The 19509-nt window shown below is 43.5% G+C and overlaps 1 protein-coding gene across 2 annotated transcripts in view; it reads right to left on the minus strand.

Moving 5' to 3' along the window:
- Window positions 1-14867: 14867 nt before the first annotated feature.
- The window catches only part of FBXL7 (F-box and leucine rich repeat protein 7), a 187806-nt gene continuing 183164 nt past the window's right edge, over window positions 14868-19509 (minus strand). For both annotated transcript variants that reach the window (XM_083827191.1, XM_083827192.1), the window contains one exon: window positions 14868-17953. In XM_083827191.1, the coding sequence (XP_083683317.1) occupies window positions 17217-17953 (737 nt within the window). In that variant the 3' untranslated portion in view covers window positions 14868-17216. The remainder of the gene's footprint in view (window positions 17954-19509) is intronic.

Here is a 19509-nt window from a genome sequence, read left to right on the forward strand (position 1 = left end):
TTTCATCGATTGGAAGTGAACCTACCTCATCTTGAGTTACCTGTACCAGGGTGTATCTGACAAAAACAGCATGCTCCTTTTCTTTGGGAAATGAAGAATTGAAATGAATTGCTGCATGTCAACAAATCTTCAGCAGAGGAAAGGTTGTTCAGACTGCAAGGACCAGCCCAAGAACCACTGTTTCCAGACACCTGAAGAAGTCTCCTTTGCTCTCATAAAAGCTGTTTTCATCTCAGCAAGATGCAGGTAGCAGAAGCCCGCAGACCAGCTTTGTGAGATGAAAGAAAACACAAACAGCAGAATCTAATTTTTCAGAATTGTCACAAACACTTAGGAGCTATGCAACCAGAATACTTATTATATGTGTTATACATACTATTTTGCATTTGTGCAAGTTGGTATCTTAAACATAAGGTATCTTGTAATGGATGACACGATTTTTCCTAATGATTTAAATTGCCCAGTGTGAGAATGGACTGTTACAGGAGCCACAGCTTTTAATCTAACACTGCTGTGACAATACGTGGCTTCATTTAGGGTAATTTCTACTAAAGTGAAATAGAAATTTGATCTTCTTATTCATTAGGAAGGTTTAATCTTATTTAAAAAGGCTGGAGAAGGAGAGAAGGGAAATTTTCTCTGCATAATAAATGCATTAACACCTCCTTCTAACAAAATAAAACCAGATAATCCTCCTGTATGTTATGAGGATACAAAAGGCATCCCTACCTTTTTCTTTTTTTTCCCTTTCCCTTTCCCTTTCCCTTTCCCTTTCCCTTTCCCTTTCCCTTTCCCTTTCCCTTTCCCTTTCCCTTTCCCTTTCCCTTTCCCTTTCCCTTTAATAAGTGTCATTGCTTAGCAACTATAACTGATACTGCTTTTAATGTATCACAAGCACCACAATTCAGCACAAACATTTATCATTTTCACATGAATCATTTACCTTGGGTAATGATCCAGGATGACTGCTTTGCAGGAAAACATGCTCAAAACAGAAGTGAATTAATTTCATGCTGTCATCAGCCACCAGTTTTTTCCATGCAATACAGCCTTTGCTTGTGAAGAATCTATTGACTGTTTAGCTACTGAAAATAATACCATTTAGTGGGTAGTTTTCAGCATTTAATAGTCTGAAATCATGGAAAGCAAGGCTGTTGATCCTCTTTTATGCATGCAGTTAATGCTTTATGGTAACATTTTCCCAGCTTGGCCTGCTGAGGGAAAAAATAAAGAACATCAAAGATTTCTGAGAGACCTTCAGAGCATCTGCTTGGTGGAATGAAAGTATGATGATTTTAAATAAAAAATAAGCATGTAGGATGTGAAAGCCACCGCAGAAGCAGGAAAGGAAAAATGAGGGGGAAAGAAAAAAAAAAAAAAAAAAAGGAAAAATAGCTAGGGAACAAATAAACAGAACAAAGTGACTGTTTAATAGCGGATTATTTAGTGCTGAAAAACAGGCAGCAGTGCACGTTGCTATTACCTTGCAGAACGTCCTGCAGACAAAGCAACCTGGGCAACTCTTGTGACACCCAAAGCACCCCGGTGTGCTGCAACCAGGCTTTCTGCAGCAGCAGGCAGCGGAGGCCCTTCAGCACCAGAGCCTGTGCTGCTGATCCCTGCCTCACAAACTCGGCTTCAGGTCTTCATCCCTCCTGTCCTCTGCTCACCGCTCACACCCGTGATGTGCAGAGAGATGAGAGGAAGAAGGGGACGCGGAGCCCTCCCGGTGCTGGCCCCGTGGAAGTCCCCAGCTCCCCACCCTGAATTAGGACTGCTCTCGCACAAGGCTCTGGGGCTCAAGCCCTGCAGCTCTTGCTTCTCGTCAGCCCCAGCTCAACACCCCATCCCTCGCACCACCCTCAGCAAGGCACACCAAGATAGAAAGTATCTCCTGTGCAGGGCTGCAGAGGAGCCTGAGCCTAACCGCAAGGTGCAACCAGCTCTGCATCCCCTCTGGGACTCAACGTGAGACGCTGTTTCTTCAGCAGCTAAATGACAGAACCTAAAACAGAGCAGAGCTGTATCCTTGCAGCTATTTTAGGTGTTAGGATATCCTCAGCGATTCCTAGACTATGACTCAACATCCCCTCCCCTTCAGCTGGGGATGGAGCCAGTGCTATGGTTTCAGATGACTTCTTCACTCAAATCCCAGAGAGGGGCCTACAGACCTCCAGCAGGAGCTAAGATGTCTGACTTTTTTTTTTCTTTAAAACATCAGAAACATTTTGGTTTTGAAAAGGAAGCCTGAACTGTCCTTCCTCTAAGAGTAAATATTTGCATAAAAATTGTTGCAGCCGGCTTTCCAAAATGACCAAACACTCATATGGTAGTCATTTCTATACTTGCCTGCATAGCCAGTCATTTGTGGCTTTTCTGCGTGCGTGTTTGTGGCCCAGTGAGAAGCCTGCCTGACATAACCCACAAAGATCTTCCCTGTAACTTTCGGAAGCATATTTGTCGAGATAAGGACAGCTCAAGCCATTGAGTTGAGGCACCTGCCTGGGCTCCCTCTGCCAAAGCAAAAGGGCACGAATCTTCCTCAGGGTCTGCCTCAGCCCTGCCAGTCTTCGCGGATGTCTTGGACAACCTACTGCATCTGTAATGGCAATGAATACCCCTGTTTTGACAGATAAATTGAACCCTTGGTCTAATGCTTTTCCTGAAATGCCAGCTCTGGTAGAGAATAAATACAGGCCTACAGATGTGCTAGGAGTCCAAAAATGTGTAGATTCCTTCAGAGTGACAGATCTCCCTGCAGACTGCTGCTCCACACTGCTGTGAGCTCCTGCAATATGAGCCTATGTTTATATTAAGCTGTAAGGGCATTGCAGGAAGAACACCTTATAATAAAAAAATAAAAATAAATAGAAAAGAAGGACAGGCCGAGAATACATAGCACAGAGTTCTTATTGATGAGCCTGGAGAAGACACAGGGTATATTTAAGCATCAGCACTGCTGCTTATACATTTTATCTGTACACTGTGCATTACAGGGCAAATTGTATTTAAGTATTGCAGGGCTGTAAGCACTTCTGTGGAGAACATTAAGTGAAGTACAGGAGCATTTCAAATAGTGTCGCAGTACCCTAAGATCGGCACAGTAATTATGTATGCACTTTTTTTCCTTGCTCTCATCTTAAAGTATGGGTGATCTCAGCCATCCTCAGAGCAAGGACTTGACCCCACTGTATTATTATATTATTGTCCATCCTCCTCCTTTGCTTTCAAGTATTGCCAATGCTTTGTGCCCTACAGAACAGCACCCTGAACAAATGAGTGTGTATTTTGGCCTCAGAACAGAATGATAAAAAAAAGACATGATTTCCCTATCTTCTTAGATATATTTTAACTTAGGTCAATAATGGTCTTTCCTTTCCTATTTTTTCTCCAGATTTCCTAAAAACAGTATTAAAGAAAGAGTTAAGTTCTCCAACACTCCAGTCTTGGTCCAGTCTTTCATTTAAGTGACAGCATTTGGGGGCATTTGTCTGAAAACCTTGGTGTACTTTGACATCCAGCCGTGAAGAGAATGGACTCATTTTTTCCAATCTTGGCAAGAAAAGCACTCTTAAATCAAAACAACTTAGTCATATTATGAAAGCTGAGACCCTTGTGAGTTTATATTCCTTGCTGTGTTTGGGTATTTGTGTGGGCCCAGGGCCAGTAGTAGACAAAAAGGTTTTAAGAAGCAGAGGAGTAACCTTACATTGCTGATTTGGACAGCATCTCCGCCTCCTTCAGGCAAGTTTGGGAATCATATAGCCATGAACTGCCACTTGGTGCTTGCAGTTTGTACCAAATTTGTGTTCACTGGCCATGTCCTGGCTTCCAGGCATCTAACTGGGATTAGGTTTTGTTGTTAAGCACCAGAGCCAATTGTTTAATACTGCTAAATACCTGATGGAGCAGTTAAGTGCCTTATTTGGCCTCTTATGTCTGAAATTAGCAGAGCAACTGAGTGCCACTTTTAAAAATTGATACAGGAAAGCTGAGATGCTTAAACTTCTTTGGCTGAGCAGAGGCTGCAGGCAAATTCTGGTGTCAATTACAAAGATACAGCACAGCCATCTTAAAGAAATCAAGCACTGCAAGGGGTCCCAAGTTCTCCCTGTAGGTGACAGGAGTAAGCGAGACCTGAAAAAGCAGTGTGTCTTTGTGACCAGCTTCCCCAGTCTCATTCCCAACTTGTGCGAGTCCAACAGAGTACAAAATGCTTCAGCCGGTCTCTCTTCTGGGCCGGTGTGAGCAGGGACATATTTGCCAGCTCACACCAGATTTGCCACAAGAGATACCTTTGTTGGAGAAGGGGGAAGGCAAAGTCTAGGACTTATTTTTAATGGCTTTGTTGACTTACTCACACGGGCCCTTAAGCTATGGAGAAGGGTTATGTCTCCATTACATTTGTCTTGAGCTTGGAAACAGGTAGTCTTTCACTATATCAGGTTCCTTGATAAATAGCTGGGGGCTATGAAACTGAAAACTAAAATGCATCACTGATATTTTAGTGCATTATCACAGCTCTGCATCTGAAAAGGTAGCAGGGCTCCTCCATAAAGCTGTAGGTGTTGTCATGGCATATGCACTGGAAATCATTACAACACTGGCTGGGACACAGAACAGATAGGCAATTTCTTTCACATTCATATTTGTCAGATCACCTCTTCTGCTTGTAATTTTCTTGCCCTTTGTCTGTCCTGTCTCTTTTAGCTATGATTTGACATGAATTTTCTGTAACTACATGTTTACAGAGTGTATTTCCATTGGCTTTAAAGACAGACCTTAGCTTGAAAGTACCCCCTGTCCCTGGCTCCATTTTGGGAACCTTGCAGATGACCACCAATTCTGCAAATGCCATTGAAAGAGCAGATCTCCTCATGCTGGAGCCCCCATTAGAGACAATCCAGAAGCCCAACTCAGCTTCCTCTTTATTCAGGGGCTATTAGAGAAGAGATATAAAGAACATAACATGCACAGGGGAAAACCATACAGAAACATTAAGCCAGCAATGTAATGACTTAGGACACAAAGTACCGGCATCCTTTTTGATCCAAATACAGAGATACTTTTGTTGTGGTCCTGCAGCATTAGGGCTGAAATACGCAGCGTACCCAAGCCCTAGGAAAATTTCAAGTGCATGTTTCCATGAAAGTCAGTAGAGGAGGATGTTAGCTCTTGGAAAAGAGGGTGCCAAAAATATTTAATTTGAAGGACCTTGAGCAACTCTGACTAACAGCACGGCAACCAAGAAATAAGTGTGTTCTGCATCAAGGATAGACTGAGACAATACCAAAATATGAAAACAGATGCTGACAAAAGGTCCATGTAGCTGAATGGTCTGTCTGACAGTAGCCAAAAAAACAGATGCCTGGAGCGAAGTGTAAGAATAGAGCAAGCATATTTTCCCAGAATAGTCTGCCAGCCTCCAACACTTTGTGCCGCAGGCATTTCCTGAGCCAGAGGTTGTCTGTTTTATTTAATAGCTGCACATAGACTTCTCCTCCATGAATTTGTCCAATCTTTTCTTGAACTGATGTGAACATTAAGCATCCACAATATCCTATGGCAAGAGTCCAAGGCCTTAATAAATGGCAGGCAATAAACTACTTTAATTTGCTTTGAATACACAACCTGCTGGCTTCCTGTGATGCGCCCTAGAAGTCATGGCAAACATTCAGTCCCCTTCATCCCTTAAGCTGTCCGTGATTCAGTGACCTTTGTCATATCTGTCATATCCTCCTCCAGTTATCTGTTCTCCAGACTGAGGCGTCCCAGCCCACACTGCGATGCTACATGCAGAAGCCATCCTCGAACCTTTTCCAGCTCTGGTGCATCCCCCTCACAGACGGGACACAGCGCACCTGAGATGAGGCCGAGCCACGCAGAGGGACATAGCGATACCCTGCTTTGTTGTCTGTTCTTTCTGAACAAATCCTCATATTTCACCTGTTTTTTTGACTGCTGCTGAGCATTGTGTGAATGTTTTCTGTCAGCACCTCAAGACCTTAATCCTGCCACAATTGTCCAACACAAAGCAAGTGGTCTGTTTTCTCTTTGCAGTGTGGCACCTTCCTTTCACACTGTGTTTAATCTGCCATTTTATCATTCGGTCACTCACTTCTGTTTTGCACTGCTGATGCTTATCTCTACTACGACTGTTGTCAAAAAGCTGCATCTCCTCACTAATCAGTCCCTTTTCCAGCATATTTCTGAATATGTTGGAAGGCTGGTGACCTCTCTCCACTGTGATAACTTATCAGTTATGCCCAACTTCTCTTTGTTTGTTTTAACCTTTTGTCTAAGTATCTGTCCATGAAAGGGCTTTCCCTCTTATCCCAGGTTCCCTAGAGACTTTGCTGAGTCACCTCATTAAAAGTCTTCTTGAAAATCCAAGGAGGCTGATTCAGGTGCCTCCTGTCATGGCCCAAGGGCACCGCCAGCCCCTCCTGTCCCTGCCCAGGCCCAGGCCCCACAGCAGCCCCAGGGCCGCCAGCCCCTGCCCCACTGAGGCCGCAGCAGGGCCTGGCTCCAGCTCCCCACAGCCCTGCCCTGCCCGGCCATGGCCCCTGCCCAGCTGGGCCCACCCGCGGGCCCACAGCCGGGCCTGGCCTCGGCGCAGCCCCAGCAAGGCACCAGGGCTGTCCTGGTGCCCCGGTGCCCTGCTCCTGGTGGGCCCTGCCTGGCTTACCCAGGGAGCTGCCAGACTTCACAGTGCCCTGCCAGGTCACCCCCATATATTTGTTGACTCATTGTGAGGATTTCTTGCAGGAAAGTTCTTTTTATTCTTCCCTATTGTCGCATTTACCCATGTGCCCTCTATATATAATCTTTATGATAGCTTTTAATTTACCCTTCAGATTCACTGCAGCACAGTTGAGTCATAAGGGAGTAAATATTTTTTAAGTACAAGATCACACATTCACACATTACCATTGGCAGCACAGCTTTCAGCCCTGAATTCCTTTACTCTCTTTATTGGGAGTTTTGATGCAATTTCCCCCTGCTTTTTCTTACTATTATTATTATTTTTTATTATTATTATTATTTTTTTTTAGCAGTGGAAGGGGAGGCCAGATAATCCTACTCTCCAATTTAACCTGCCAGAGGTTTATGAACTCTGCAGGCTGCAAAGCCTTCTCATTCCTTCATGAATTTGCCTTACAAAAAGAAAACCAATGTTCAGAAATCAGACACCATTCTGATTTAAAGATTAGCCAGCCTCATAATGTTTTTGAATGAGTTTTACATACAGACTGTAAATAGCAAGCAACTCTAATAGGAAAAGAACAAAACAAAACAAAACAGAAAACAAAACCACCCCATCTTGTGCATTACAAAGAAAAGAGAATTTAAACTGTATGCAATTTTTATACAAGGGAGTCATGCTGCTGTTAGGGCAGATGAGATTTGCTTGAATTTATAGCTGCATAATATTCATGTTTCTGATGATTTAGCTAAAACCATTAGAACCAAGTACTAGTCCTGGTATTAGTGCGGATGCAGCAAGTCAAAGGAAGATGCATTTGTCCTGAAGGTAGACGTGGAACGGGCATGTGAATGGGGAGAGTGTAAAGCTTTCAGTCACAAAAGGTCACTGCACCTTGAACTTGTACTGTGCACCATGCTCCTTGGATGGTACCCCTGAAAATTTGCAGGACTGCAGGCTAGGCAAGGAGATGTTGACAAGAAAACAACCTTTTGACAACCAGAAGATAGAATGTGCTAGAACTCAGTAAAACACAGGTAAAGGGCTCATTTACTTCATGCCCAGAAAACTTCCATACAGTCTACACAGCCTTGGCTATTCCTACATATAAAAGTGCATGTGAGGTACATGAGAAACAGCATCACTGTCCTGGCTGGCATAAGAAATGTACATGTAGTTTCATTGTAAGAGCCTGCTACCTCTTGCTGAAACCTAGGTCACTGTGGACTTCGCTCAAATAACTAAGATGCTAATTCTTAGCATCTTGGTGGCACCAAGATGCCACCACACATTGAAGTTGAGGCTGCTGCTGCTGCTGCAGCAGGGAGACTTTCTGTCAGTTTTGGTAGCTCCAGTACAAGCCGTCTCAAGCTCAGGTTATCACAACATGGTTGTCTCTGCCTTGCCGCAGCTCCCTTCGCTGCTTCTGAGCTGTCTCTGCACAGCATAAACTGGAGAAAATCAGACCCATACAGGTGGTGCTGCAAAATGAGCATTTTTCAGAGGAACCCGTCACCTTTTCTTCCTCTCTCTCCTTGCCTTAAGACAGAGCTGATAGGCCCAGCAGCCAGGACCCCTCACCCAGCCACACCACACAAAGCAGACTTACCACTCATTTGCAACTCCAATATCCAACAAATGGCATTTAAGTGGCCCCATCTGTCAGACACCTGACAAGCACCTGAGGCCCAGCATGGACCAGGGCAGGAGGGCCAGAGTTTCCCTCACCATCGGACCCAGCTCCACTGGGAAGGACTGCATTCCTTCTCCCTTCTTGTTGATGAGATGCCAGCAGTGGTCTCCTTGCTTTAGGACTCCAGGTCCCTCTGCACATATAACAATGCAAATGCCTTGATGTCATGGTGGAAAGCACATTCTATTGCAATGTCCTCTCCATGTTTTCATTGCATCCCAGGCAGTTTCAGGCAGCTGCATTGCCAGGACACTCCTCGCTGTCCTGACAGATGAAGTACCTCTCCACTGCTTCCCTTCCACAGCTGCACAGCTCTCCTGCTAATGTCATACTCCAAATCATGAACTTTCTCTTCCTTCTGGGCTCTGGGAAATGCAGCAGGTCACACCACAGTGGCACTGCTCCTCTGCTGCCAGTGTGAAAAAGGGAGGTTACAGCGGCATGTGTATTTCAAGGAAAAGAAAATGGAGAGGCGGCCACACTTCAGAGGGAATGCTGGTGAGGCTTCAGGTTGAAGCAGTGAGAGAAGCTCTCAGCATGAGTGGGGAGGGGGCAGCAGCTGAGATACATCCTGGCCTGAACCTGCTGAGAGCCCTGCCATGGGCCCCCCCAGTGTCAGCTCGTGAGGGGGAAGGAGCAGGATCGGAGCTGGGTGGGTGGGGATTTAAACGCAAAACACAAAAGCTTGCCTGTCACTTGGGAGGACAGATATGGAGAAAGAAAGTTTGGATCATTCCTCTGCTTTGGCAGCACAGAAATACAACACCAGAGAGAGCAAAAGCCCTGCCAGCCCTGCAACAGCAGTGTCACTGAGCGATGACATGCAATTTTATAAAAACTCACCAGGAGCTCAATCTTATACTGGAATCAGTGAGAGCTGTTTTGGCTCATCATAGACATGCACCTGATTTTCTACTATGCTACTTTGACAAAGGATTTTAATTATTTGAATATGCAGACCCACCTCTCTGCCCCCACCTGATTCATCCTGTAGTTTTATATCATGATAAGAACAAACATTGGCAAGCATCATATTTACTGACATTCATGCATGTACTTTCTGACTCCACCGGGAAATGCGAACAAGATTTGGCCACTGAATGGTCATGGACTTTCAGTCGATCACCTCAGTCCATCACCTGGACTGCCTGCCAAGCAAATGGTCTTACTCATCTTGTTAGCACTGATCCATTCACCACTTGTATTATCCATGTCTACAGAGGTAGAATATCTCTGACTCTTGCAGGAGCTTGGATTAGTCTCTAAGGCCAGAAGAGAAAAGGAAACAACATGAAGAAAAGGTCATAACTCTGCTTCTTCACCAGAGGTAGTGTTCAAGTTAGAGTTTATGCCTATAATTTATCTCCAGTAAAACAGAAGAAGCTTCACTCAATCAAAGAATGAATCACTATAATGTACTCACACTGCTGTGGTTGGGCATTTCCAGGGCCCCAGCAGTCAGTTGCACAGGACATCTGAGCTCTGCTGTTAAATGTAGCATATATATTGCGTTAGGCAATTCTGTTTAAATGCTGAAATGCAGCTAGCCACTCTGCAGACTCGTGAGCTATACAGTATGATTCCCACTTCCCACAGCTGAGGATTTCTTCCTCTTCGTGCAGTGAACACACAGCCTGTCCTGCTCCCACACATCTCCCCCCTTGCCCATCCTGCCCTCCTGATTGCTCCTCACACTCAGCACAGGGACAAGCACTGGGCATGCCAGGTGGTGAGTGGAGACCAGCAGTTCCTTACCCATGGGACTTACTGGCAGATCCTGCCTCCTGCCACCAGCCTGGTCAGTCTCCGATGCCCCCACAAGCACAGGTGAAAAATGATCACCTCCCTGTCCCCATAATAGCTGTTGGTGAAGCATTTCCCAGTTATAAACACAGGAAAACGGAGTTCTCTATGAACTTGCCATTTCAGAAGCTGCAGAAGAATACGAAAATAACACCTACTTTTTTTTTTTTTTTTTTTTTCAGGAGAATCTTACTATTTCATAGCAATTGCACTGCTTTTACTCAGTGAAATAACCCATTCTAATCTTCTGCCATACTGAAGATTTCAGTAACACTGTTCTGGATGAAGCCATGGATTCCAGAGTAGGACTGGGGTGTTCAAAAACATGACAGCTTACTGCACATGCTGAAAAAAAATCCATTCATGTAAAAATTTGCCTTTTTAGCGAAGTCCATCAAGAATTGCCTTCCTGATGCTCATGCCCTTTTTCTCCTTTAGCGCAACTCTGAATTTAAAACAGCGTTATTCATGCCTTCATCCTAATGCACGAGCATGATGGCATTCTGTGGGTATGTGTACTTCTGATAAGCAACTTCAAAAGAAATTGAGAGGTATCAGGCTATGACTTTAACACAAGGAGAAAACAAGCAAAAGGAACTCCCCCCACCCATCAGGCTGGGCTCTCCACCTGTTTAATTTCCAAAGTGCAAGGAAGGCTTAGGATAAGAAATATTTTTCCTGCCTTGGCAGGGGTGAGCTTGTATGTTTCTCTAGAGCCTTTCAGCAGCGCAGGCCCTCTGGGACTCCACCTTCATCGCATGTCTCTACAGACAGAGCAGAGGATACAAATGGGCAGCTCAACTCGGTGTTGGGCTGTAGGGACACACAGCCAGCAGCAGGAAATAAAACCAGTTAAGGATGGACATTTCAGGTTACTAATCTGCAAGCAAGAGTACATCACTTCCGAAAGCCTCATCGTAATTCAAGACCAGAAAAAAGCTGTTTTCCTCAAAGTATTTTCAAAGCATATATTATGATCAGAAAAACAGAAAAAAAAATGGGTGTAAAATAAATACAAATTGTGATTAAAATATAAAAATATTTTATCAGCTATTTTATCAGCCTGATAAAGGCTTAGGATATATCTTTCATATGAGACAAGTGATAAAAATGTGAAAACACTCAGTAAAGAAAAAAAAAAGCTTATAAACCATAAGTTATCTATTATTCATTGTAGCTAGAAAATCGAGCCTTCTAAAAATCAGATATATCTATCTGCTGAGGCAATTATATAACTGAAGTATATTCAAGATATAATGGAAACTTCTCAAGAATGGCCATTTACTTGATTTTTAAAAAATATTTTAGGAACCATCAAAAATGGATAATGCAACATTAAACTGTTAAAAATGTTCATTCCTTTTGGCATAAATCCCTCTTTCCTTCTCTCTCATCTTTTGAGATGACTTTTTCCATCTTTACCATTCATGTGAGCTTGAGCCTACAGCATGTAATGTTTCTTTAAAAAAACAAAGGAAAACTAATCCATTCTAAACCAAAGAACACAGTATCATTAGTCCTAGAAACAAGGGTTAAGGTTTCTGTTCTGCATTAAAAGTATCAGGGATATTTATACAAGCTGTTTTTTTTTTTCTTTTTGATTTTCCTTTCTTTTTTCTTTTTGATTTTCCTTTCTTTTTTTCTTTTCCTTTTTTCTTTTTTTAGAACAAGGTCCCTCCTTCTGGTCTCTCTCGTTCTCTCTCTGGTGTCTGCTTAGTAACTTTTATATTTATAATGGCTTAATTTGATATATCTATGGCCAACTGGATCGTTGCACTCATAATATTTTTTTTAACTTGTATTATCAGAGCCTACTTGGAAAAGATTTCCATTAACTAGTGTAAATCTAATACGCGCCTCCATGATCATCCAGAGGACAAGGGAAGAAATGATCTGATATTTCTGTCCAGTTCTTACAGAAAACAAAAATAGAGGAAAAAACCTGCTCTGAAGCATACAGCTATACAGCAGGGGTGCATGAAAATAAACATCCCTCAATGGTTTTATGGAGAAAATTGATTTAATCTGTTTAATAGTACGCAGCGATGCAGTTCAGATAAATGTATTTTGGTAAGCTAAATTTGAATTCTGATGTCTACTGCCTGGCAGTAACTTGAACCGATTATTATTATGCCCTTTAACAGTCATCAAAAGGACAGGAATTTGACTCCACACTGACGCCTGCACCTTGGCAAAGCAGAACAGCTGGTGTTGCTGAAATACAACGCAAAAGGAAGCATTGAAGTTAAAAATCTGCCTTGCCGTGTTATTCTCAGTGGAAGACCTTGCACAAAGGTATAAAGGCAGCAACAAGACACTGGGATTCACAATGTTGCAGAACCCAAAATGCATTTGCAAAGGCAGAAGTTCTGCCTATAAAGTTTTTCTGGCTTCATAAAATATTAAGAAAGGGTAGATACTGGATGCATTAAATCCAAAATTACTATTTAGTTTTTGAAAGACTGTTTCAAATTTGAGACATACCAACAGAAAGAGTTTGCCAGCCCTTCTCTGAGCCTTCCCTGGAGAGAGTGTAGTGTATTTACATAATGTTCAGGCAATTTTCTTCATGTTTCTGCTCCTGCCCCGAACTTCATTCTTCGGTGCTTGACTCACATTTTCTCTGGCCCAAATCTCTCTGTCCAACAAGTCATACAAACCCAGATCTCTTAACCCAGCTACATTTTCTTTACTGAAAATCATTCAATCTCTTTTCATCTCAGTCCCAGTCCGCTGCCTAGGAAATTTCCTTCATCCCTCTTCTTGCTCCAGTTCTCCAAACCTCATTTTTCAACCCTGCCCTGACTTTCCAGGCAGCTTCCATATAATTCAGGTTGTTTCCTCCTTCACACTGCCAGAGTGATAAACGCCTCCTAGCTTTGCCAAAGCTCAGCCTCGCCAGACTACAATCTCGGAAAGATCTAACCATGCCCCTCTCCTGATTATGGAGTTGGATATATTTGAAGACATGCAATGTAGCTAAATTTGGGTGAATTTTAATGGGGAGATTAGTAAGACACGTCCTTGTCCCAGAGCTGACCTCCTGGCAAGGCTCACACTTTCACTCCGAAGGCCGTCGAGGAGATGGAGAGCAATGAACCGTTTCCAATGGAAAGGTCACCAAGAGTTTAACATGAGCAAAATGACATTTCCTCCTAGCTTTATTTACAGAACCAGATGAACCATTTCAACTAACATTTTCAAAGCCCAGCATGGGAAGTTTCAGCCTGAACAGCTAAACTGATAAAACTACAAAAACCTAAAGGCAGGTTACTTTTCTGGGGAAGGCTGGGGAAGAGAAACTTGCTACCATAGGATTTTTCCCCTTCTAACTAACACTGGTAGTGATGGGGCAGCCAGCCTGCAGTCCAAATGGTCACTATATTTCTTTTTAATGAGACTTTGGACCTGCTTCAAGCCTAGTACTAAAATTATTTTTTTACTAGCTTTTTAGTTTTCCAGTTCAAAGGCTACAAGTTTTCAGAAACCACTACTGAAAGGTTGCAGCCTGGACCAAGGTTTTGAATCCAAGACAACCAACAGAAGCTGTTTCAGATTTTGTAGAAAGCCAAACATGAGTTGAGCATAATTCAAAAAGACAAAAGTGTTGCACTTCAGATCAATCTCAATCCATTACCACAGCGAAAACATAGTTCCACTTTTATGAAAACCAAGGGAATGAGAAGAATAAATGTCTAGATACATAGCTCTGGCTGTAATCACAGTGTATGGTGGTTCTGATATGCCTTTTCTAAGAGACCTCTTTCTACATGACACAAGTTATTCCAGAGTCATACACAACATGCCAGCCTGACTGATGTGATTCATAGTTGCTTGCTTTGATGAGATCACTACATGCGATGGCAGAGCAGAAGAAGCCTCAGTGCCTGAGCCTGAATTTTATGGTTCAAGAATCAACGTTTTTGCTTAGGAAATTTAGTCTTTGCCAACCCCAAACTGGAACGAAAACACATCACTCACGTGTTGCAACCTTTCCAGCAAACTCAGCTCCACGTGCATTATTTCAGTTTCTTTTCTGTTCGTGTCATTTTGCAAGCAGACATTGAAAAAGTTTAAAAGTCAAAACAAGGAAGCCATATCATTAAGTTAAATTCAAATTTTCTTGAAATAAGTAGCAGTCTCAGAGTAGCTAATCAGACTATGTAAGACTATATACTTAGAAATGTCTGGCTTAAAAAAAACAACCTTTATTCATTCTCCACTAGTGCCCCCCCCAGAGTGGGTTTTTTAGAACATTCACAGGAAACATTGCACTAAGTGCTCTACCCTTGCAGTCATTCCATTTTAATTTTCACATCAAGTATGTTAACTTGCTTTTAAAACAGTGCAGAGGTCCTCCTGAACTTTTTATATGTGTGCTTTTTATATGCTGTTTTTTCTTTTACTTACACTTCCAGTTACTGATTATGTTTCAGGGTCAAGAAGAATCACATGAGGAAAATCAAATTTTAAAGAGACAGATAGGCAAGGTCATAATCTATAAAAGTTCTTTTTTTTTTTTTTTTTAAATAGTCATCCACTTACTTGATGTGATGATGCGCTCGTTCACCTGCCTGGTTTCAATAAAACAAAGTTTTACAAGTAGTTAATCTTTTCATTTTCACAAGAAGTTAATCAAACAGTGCAAATGACGATGCATGCTCATCAGTTACCAATATATTGCTTTATTTCTTGGTAGCAAATTAAGGCTTTATAGTGAGATTTGTACAGTACAGGCCAATTTAAACATTAGAAACCTTTAAAACCATGTAGCACTATTCACTCAATTTAGCTTAGCCAGAAAAGTAGCTTTTTTTTTCAATTATTATTAAAAAGTTAAATGTTACTAATGAGGCCATATATTTCATGAGTGCAAATGGCTCAGAATCCCACCATCCTCAGGAATGGGCTTAACATTACAATTTTTGGGGCCATTTTCAGATAAAGGATAAACAGAGTATAGCTGGCTCGGATAAATATACTGTAATACTTGCTGGAGAAGAATCTCTAATTTTAAAAATACAGAAAGGAAAACTAAAGTGATGTTAACTGCTCAAAGGATGATATCACCCCTTACTAGCCACTGGCGAGTAATAGTAGCAATGACAAATTCATTTTCCTTGGCCCTCCTTGCTTTAGGACAACCTTATTTATAATTCAGAGGTGATGACATCCCATAAGTTAAGAAACTCAAAACTGGAGGAACATAGATACATTACAGGACTCTTTGCACAAGAAGGACAAGTTCCCTCTGCAGGGACATGTCCAAAGCACTGCTTTTTTGTAATCTGAGAGAGCATTGCTACAAGTATTTCCTCAGCAATTATGTATTTTTCGCGAGCATATGGATTTTCACTTCATATCAATGATTTTATTAGTGTTGTCTGGAGATGATGGAACTACTGCTTATGAAAACCAGACACGGTGCTTCCCTTCTTATGTTCTCTACCAAGACATTTATAGCGTTTGAGCTGAACATATGAATTCACCTGTCAGTCACGCACAGGGGGCCTGCCTGAAAATATCATCACCCCTAACATGTCTGGCTTTCAGATCTGAGCATTACATGTGAAAATGGAGAAAAACGGCTGCCAGAAAATTCTGAAGAAAGTAACCATGAAATGACCGCATGCTCTGGGGAAGGAAGCAGCAGATGGGGGAAGCGCCCAGCCACGCGTGCTCTTGCATGAGCAAGAGCAACCATGAGAGTACAATGTGCTTCCAGTGTCACAGGGCAAAGCTGGCACCCGGATGCCTAGTTGAACAGCAGCCATTTCTCCAGCTTATGGGAAAACGCACAGACAAGGGTTCACAAAATCTAAATCTATGATATGAATAACTTTCTAAGCCCCTCTCTCCCCCAGGGTGTTATCTAACGTCAGGCTAATGCCTTTGAAGTCTCGAGATCAGCTGTCTATCTGTTAAACTGGAAGGCCACAGAAAAGGGTCAGGTTTCCACGTGTACTAAGGCACGTATTGAACACACCTCAATGCACGTGCCTGGTTTGCTCAGGGAACGTCAGCTGCAGTGGTGCCGTGGCTGCTGAAGAGGTACCACGAAGGAATGAAGGCAGACTTTCTGGTGGCAGCAGGACAGTGCAGCGACTGGGACTGCCTTGTGCAAAGCTCTCCACAGCACCTCAAGGTCCCTGGTGCACTACAGTGTTAGCTCAGCCTGCTGCAGAATTACAGTGGCCTCTCAGGTGGATTTGCTGGCTTTTCCCTTTGCCAGGCCATCAATCTCTCTATTTTCCTTCATTAAGGTGAAAAAGTCACTGCTTATCAGACCCTGGAGCCCCTGTCTGCTACCAGAGGGTGGTACTACACATGCCAGAGAGGCAGATCTAGAGTTGAAGGCAAGTAGTGATGATGCACGAGTGACCTGGAAGTGAGCTTCCCAGGAGAAACCATGCCTGGGCACAATCTCCAGGTTCACTCCGCAGAGTGCTTGGCAGTGACCAGCAGGTCTTATTCTGCCTCTGTGAAGTGTATTTAAGAACATCACCCGGTATTTCCTGAAGGATTACAATGATTGGCTACCAAGGAGAAACTACTTGGAGATAAGGGGATGCTTTATCAGCCATGTTGGAAGAAGTTGGGGAACACAGACACATATTGCATAGTCAGCCTCAAGAGCACAGCTGGAATTCAGATGTCTTTGACACAGCTTGGTAGCCTTTCCAAAGGAGGATTACGTGCTATTTCCTTTGGAGGTAGCTACTTTAGCCTGGGACAAGATCGCGGCTGTTACAGAAATGGCACCCCAACAGGGATGCTGAGCACTCACTGCTTTTGCATTAAGGCAGCCTCTCGACGGAGACCCACCGCACCTTAAAAAGTGATCATACAAAAAGCAAACAAAATAGTCCTCTAGAAACGCCCCCCACCAACAACATACAAGAAAAGCTGACTCCCGTGAGCTATAGAAAAAACAGCATTACTGAATAAAGGAGCATGTGTTTATACATCAGTGTTTTTAATACTGCATTGCAACAACGGGTGTGTGGTATCCTTTCAGAAGAAGGCAGGGTTGGTGTGCTCTATAATACAGCGCTTGCAATGTCGTTTTACAAATCGCAGAGCATCCACAGAAACATCGCAGTCCTGCACATTCAACATCTGCAGGTCAAAACAGTTGGCGGCTACAATCTGCAGGCCTTGCCCAGTGATGCTCTCACATGACTTCAGGCTCAGGCGCTTCAGGTTGAAGCAGTTGAGGGCTAGAAACTCCAGGCCGGTATCTGAGACCAGAGGGCACTTGCCAATATCTAGCGATTTGAGTTTTGTGCAATTTTTGGCGAGGTACTCCACACCGTGGTCCGTGATGCCCTCGCAGCCCCGCGCGTTGAGGTAGCGCAGCTTGCTGCAGTATTTGGCTATGTAACGGATGCCCACGTCGGTGATCCGGCCGCAGTGAGCGATGCTAAGGTATCGCAGGCGTGACTCCAGCTTGGCAATCTCCCGCATGCCGAAGTCACTGACGAAGCGGCAGTCGCTCACGCTCAGTTCCTTAATGGACGTGCAGTAAATCATCAGGTAGCGGAGACCCTCGTCGGTGATGCGGACACAGCGGCGCAGGTACAGGTGGGTCAGCTGAGTGCAGTGCGCGGCGATGGTGTGCAGGCCTTCGTCCTCCAGGACAAAGCAGTCTGTCATGTCCAAGTAGCGGATGGAGATCTGCTTCCCGTGCAAGGGAGACAGCTTGATGGAGGCTTCGCGAGTCAAACTGATGCATGTTACCTTGGAGCAGCCTAAGTGGAAAAACACAGTCAATTTAAGCAAGCAGTGAAAACGGCTCAGACAGCAAGACCAGAAAGGTGGCCATGACATTATGTGCTGAAGATAGCTTCACATTGCAAGAGCAGATACGTCCTGACTGACTAGTCTGGGTTTGCTGTGATGTGAACCAGGGGAAATAATAAACTCCATCGGAGTGAGTTTGCTTGGGGATTTTGAGCACCAGCAAAGCCACAGACCAATTTCATGCACATCCCAAATATAAAATAATGGCCCTAGGTTTACCTAGGGACACTCTATGGTCTATTACTGCAATAGAAACTTGGTGACAATTTGAGAAAACGGTATTACGTGACAACCATGCAGCTTTTTGATCCGAGGCAGTCTCATTGCTGACTGGCTGAGTTTGTAAACCAACATCAGAGGCTCTTTCACCATCAAACCCCATTATAAAAGAGAAGGAAAACCCCACCCACTCCAAAAAGCATTTGGGGAGCAGATGTGAATCCAGCCCCAAGCCTGCAATGTGGGAATGATGCAAAACCATGGCAAGACGATGTGTTTGCAGAAGGGTGGAGATTTGGGTAACCTAAGGAGAATGGGGAGAATCAGCAGGAGCCTACAGACTTGTAAGGGCATGGGAGGACAAGGACAGACACAGAAGAGGACTATTTCAAGTGAGAAAGTCTGGCCATGAATGGCTGTAACTAGACTAGAGGAGAAACACCAGACCTTGCAAGGAAAGAGAAAAAGCTAGATTAAAGGGAAAACCACAGTCACAGACTTCCTCCATTTTTGATCTCCACTCTGTGCATGGTGGTGAATGAAAGCTTTTTTGGCAAGTGCTGTTTCTGCTCCATTGCAAACTGTAGTCTCAGGGCTCCTGAAGGGAAATTCTTATCTGTGTCCGGTTCGGCTGGGTACATTGCATTAGCATGGCTAGAAACAGCTGCGAGGATGAAGGAGGGAAGGTTGACCTCCTAGTGATCAAGGCCCAACGGTTTCAGCCATAAATGTCTACCCAGGCAAATTCTGCAGCTTACACCTAAGGAGGTGCCCTCAGGTCGGCACAGAAGGAACTTTTCCATATTGCTAAAACACTGGCCCCGACAGCAATGAACCGAGCCATGAAAAGCCAGGAAGGTTAGGATGACAACCTTAGACCTCCATGGATCATAAATGCGGCACAAATCCTGTAGTCTGGAAAAAGAGAGCATGCCAATCTTTGTATAAAGTCCACCTCAAAAACTTGGATGACCCAAACCCATACCACTTGATACAACAGGCTCTTATTCAGAGGCTTACTGGAATGTTTGAATATGCTTCAGAAAAAAAGAAAAAGGAAAAAGGAAAATCCTTCAGATAATCCAGAAGGCCCACACAAATGCCCTAAGAAGCATGAGATATGGACAGTTTACAACCTACGATTAGATTTCTACATTCACTACTTGAGTTTGCAGCTGGAGTTTTAATTTAGACTTCAAATTTATTTGAACAGATGTAAGTTTACCTTAGGCCACACAAAATGAAACTGGCAAATTGTCCAGAGGTCATGCAGAAGCTCTGGGAC

Source organism: Anser anser (assembly GCF_964211835.1).
Source record: "Anser anser genome assembly, chromosome: 2".
NCBI classification, from domain to species: Eukaryota; Metazoa; Chordata; class Aves; order Anseriformes; family Anatidae; genus Anser; species Anser anser.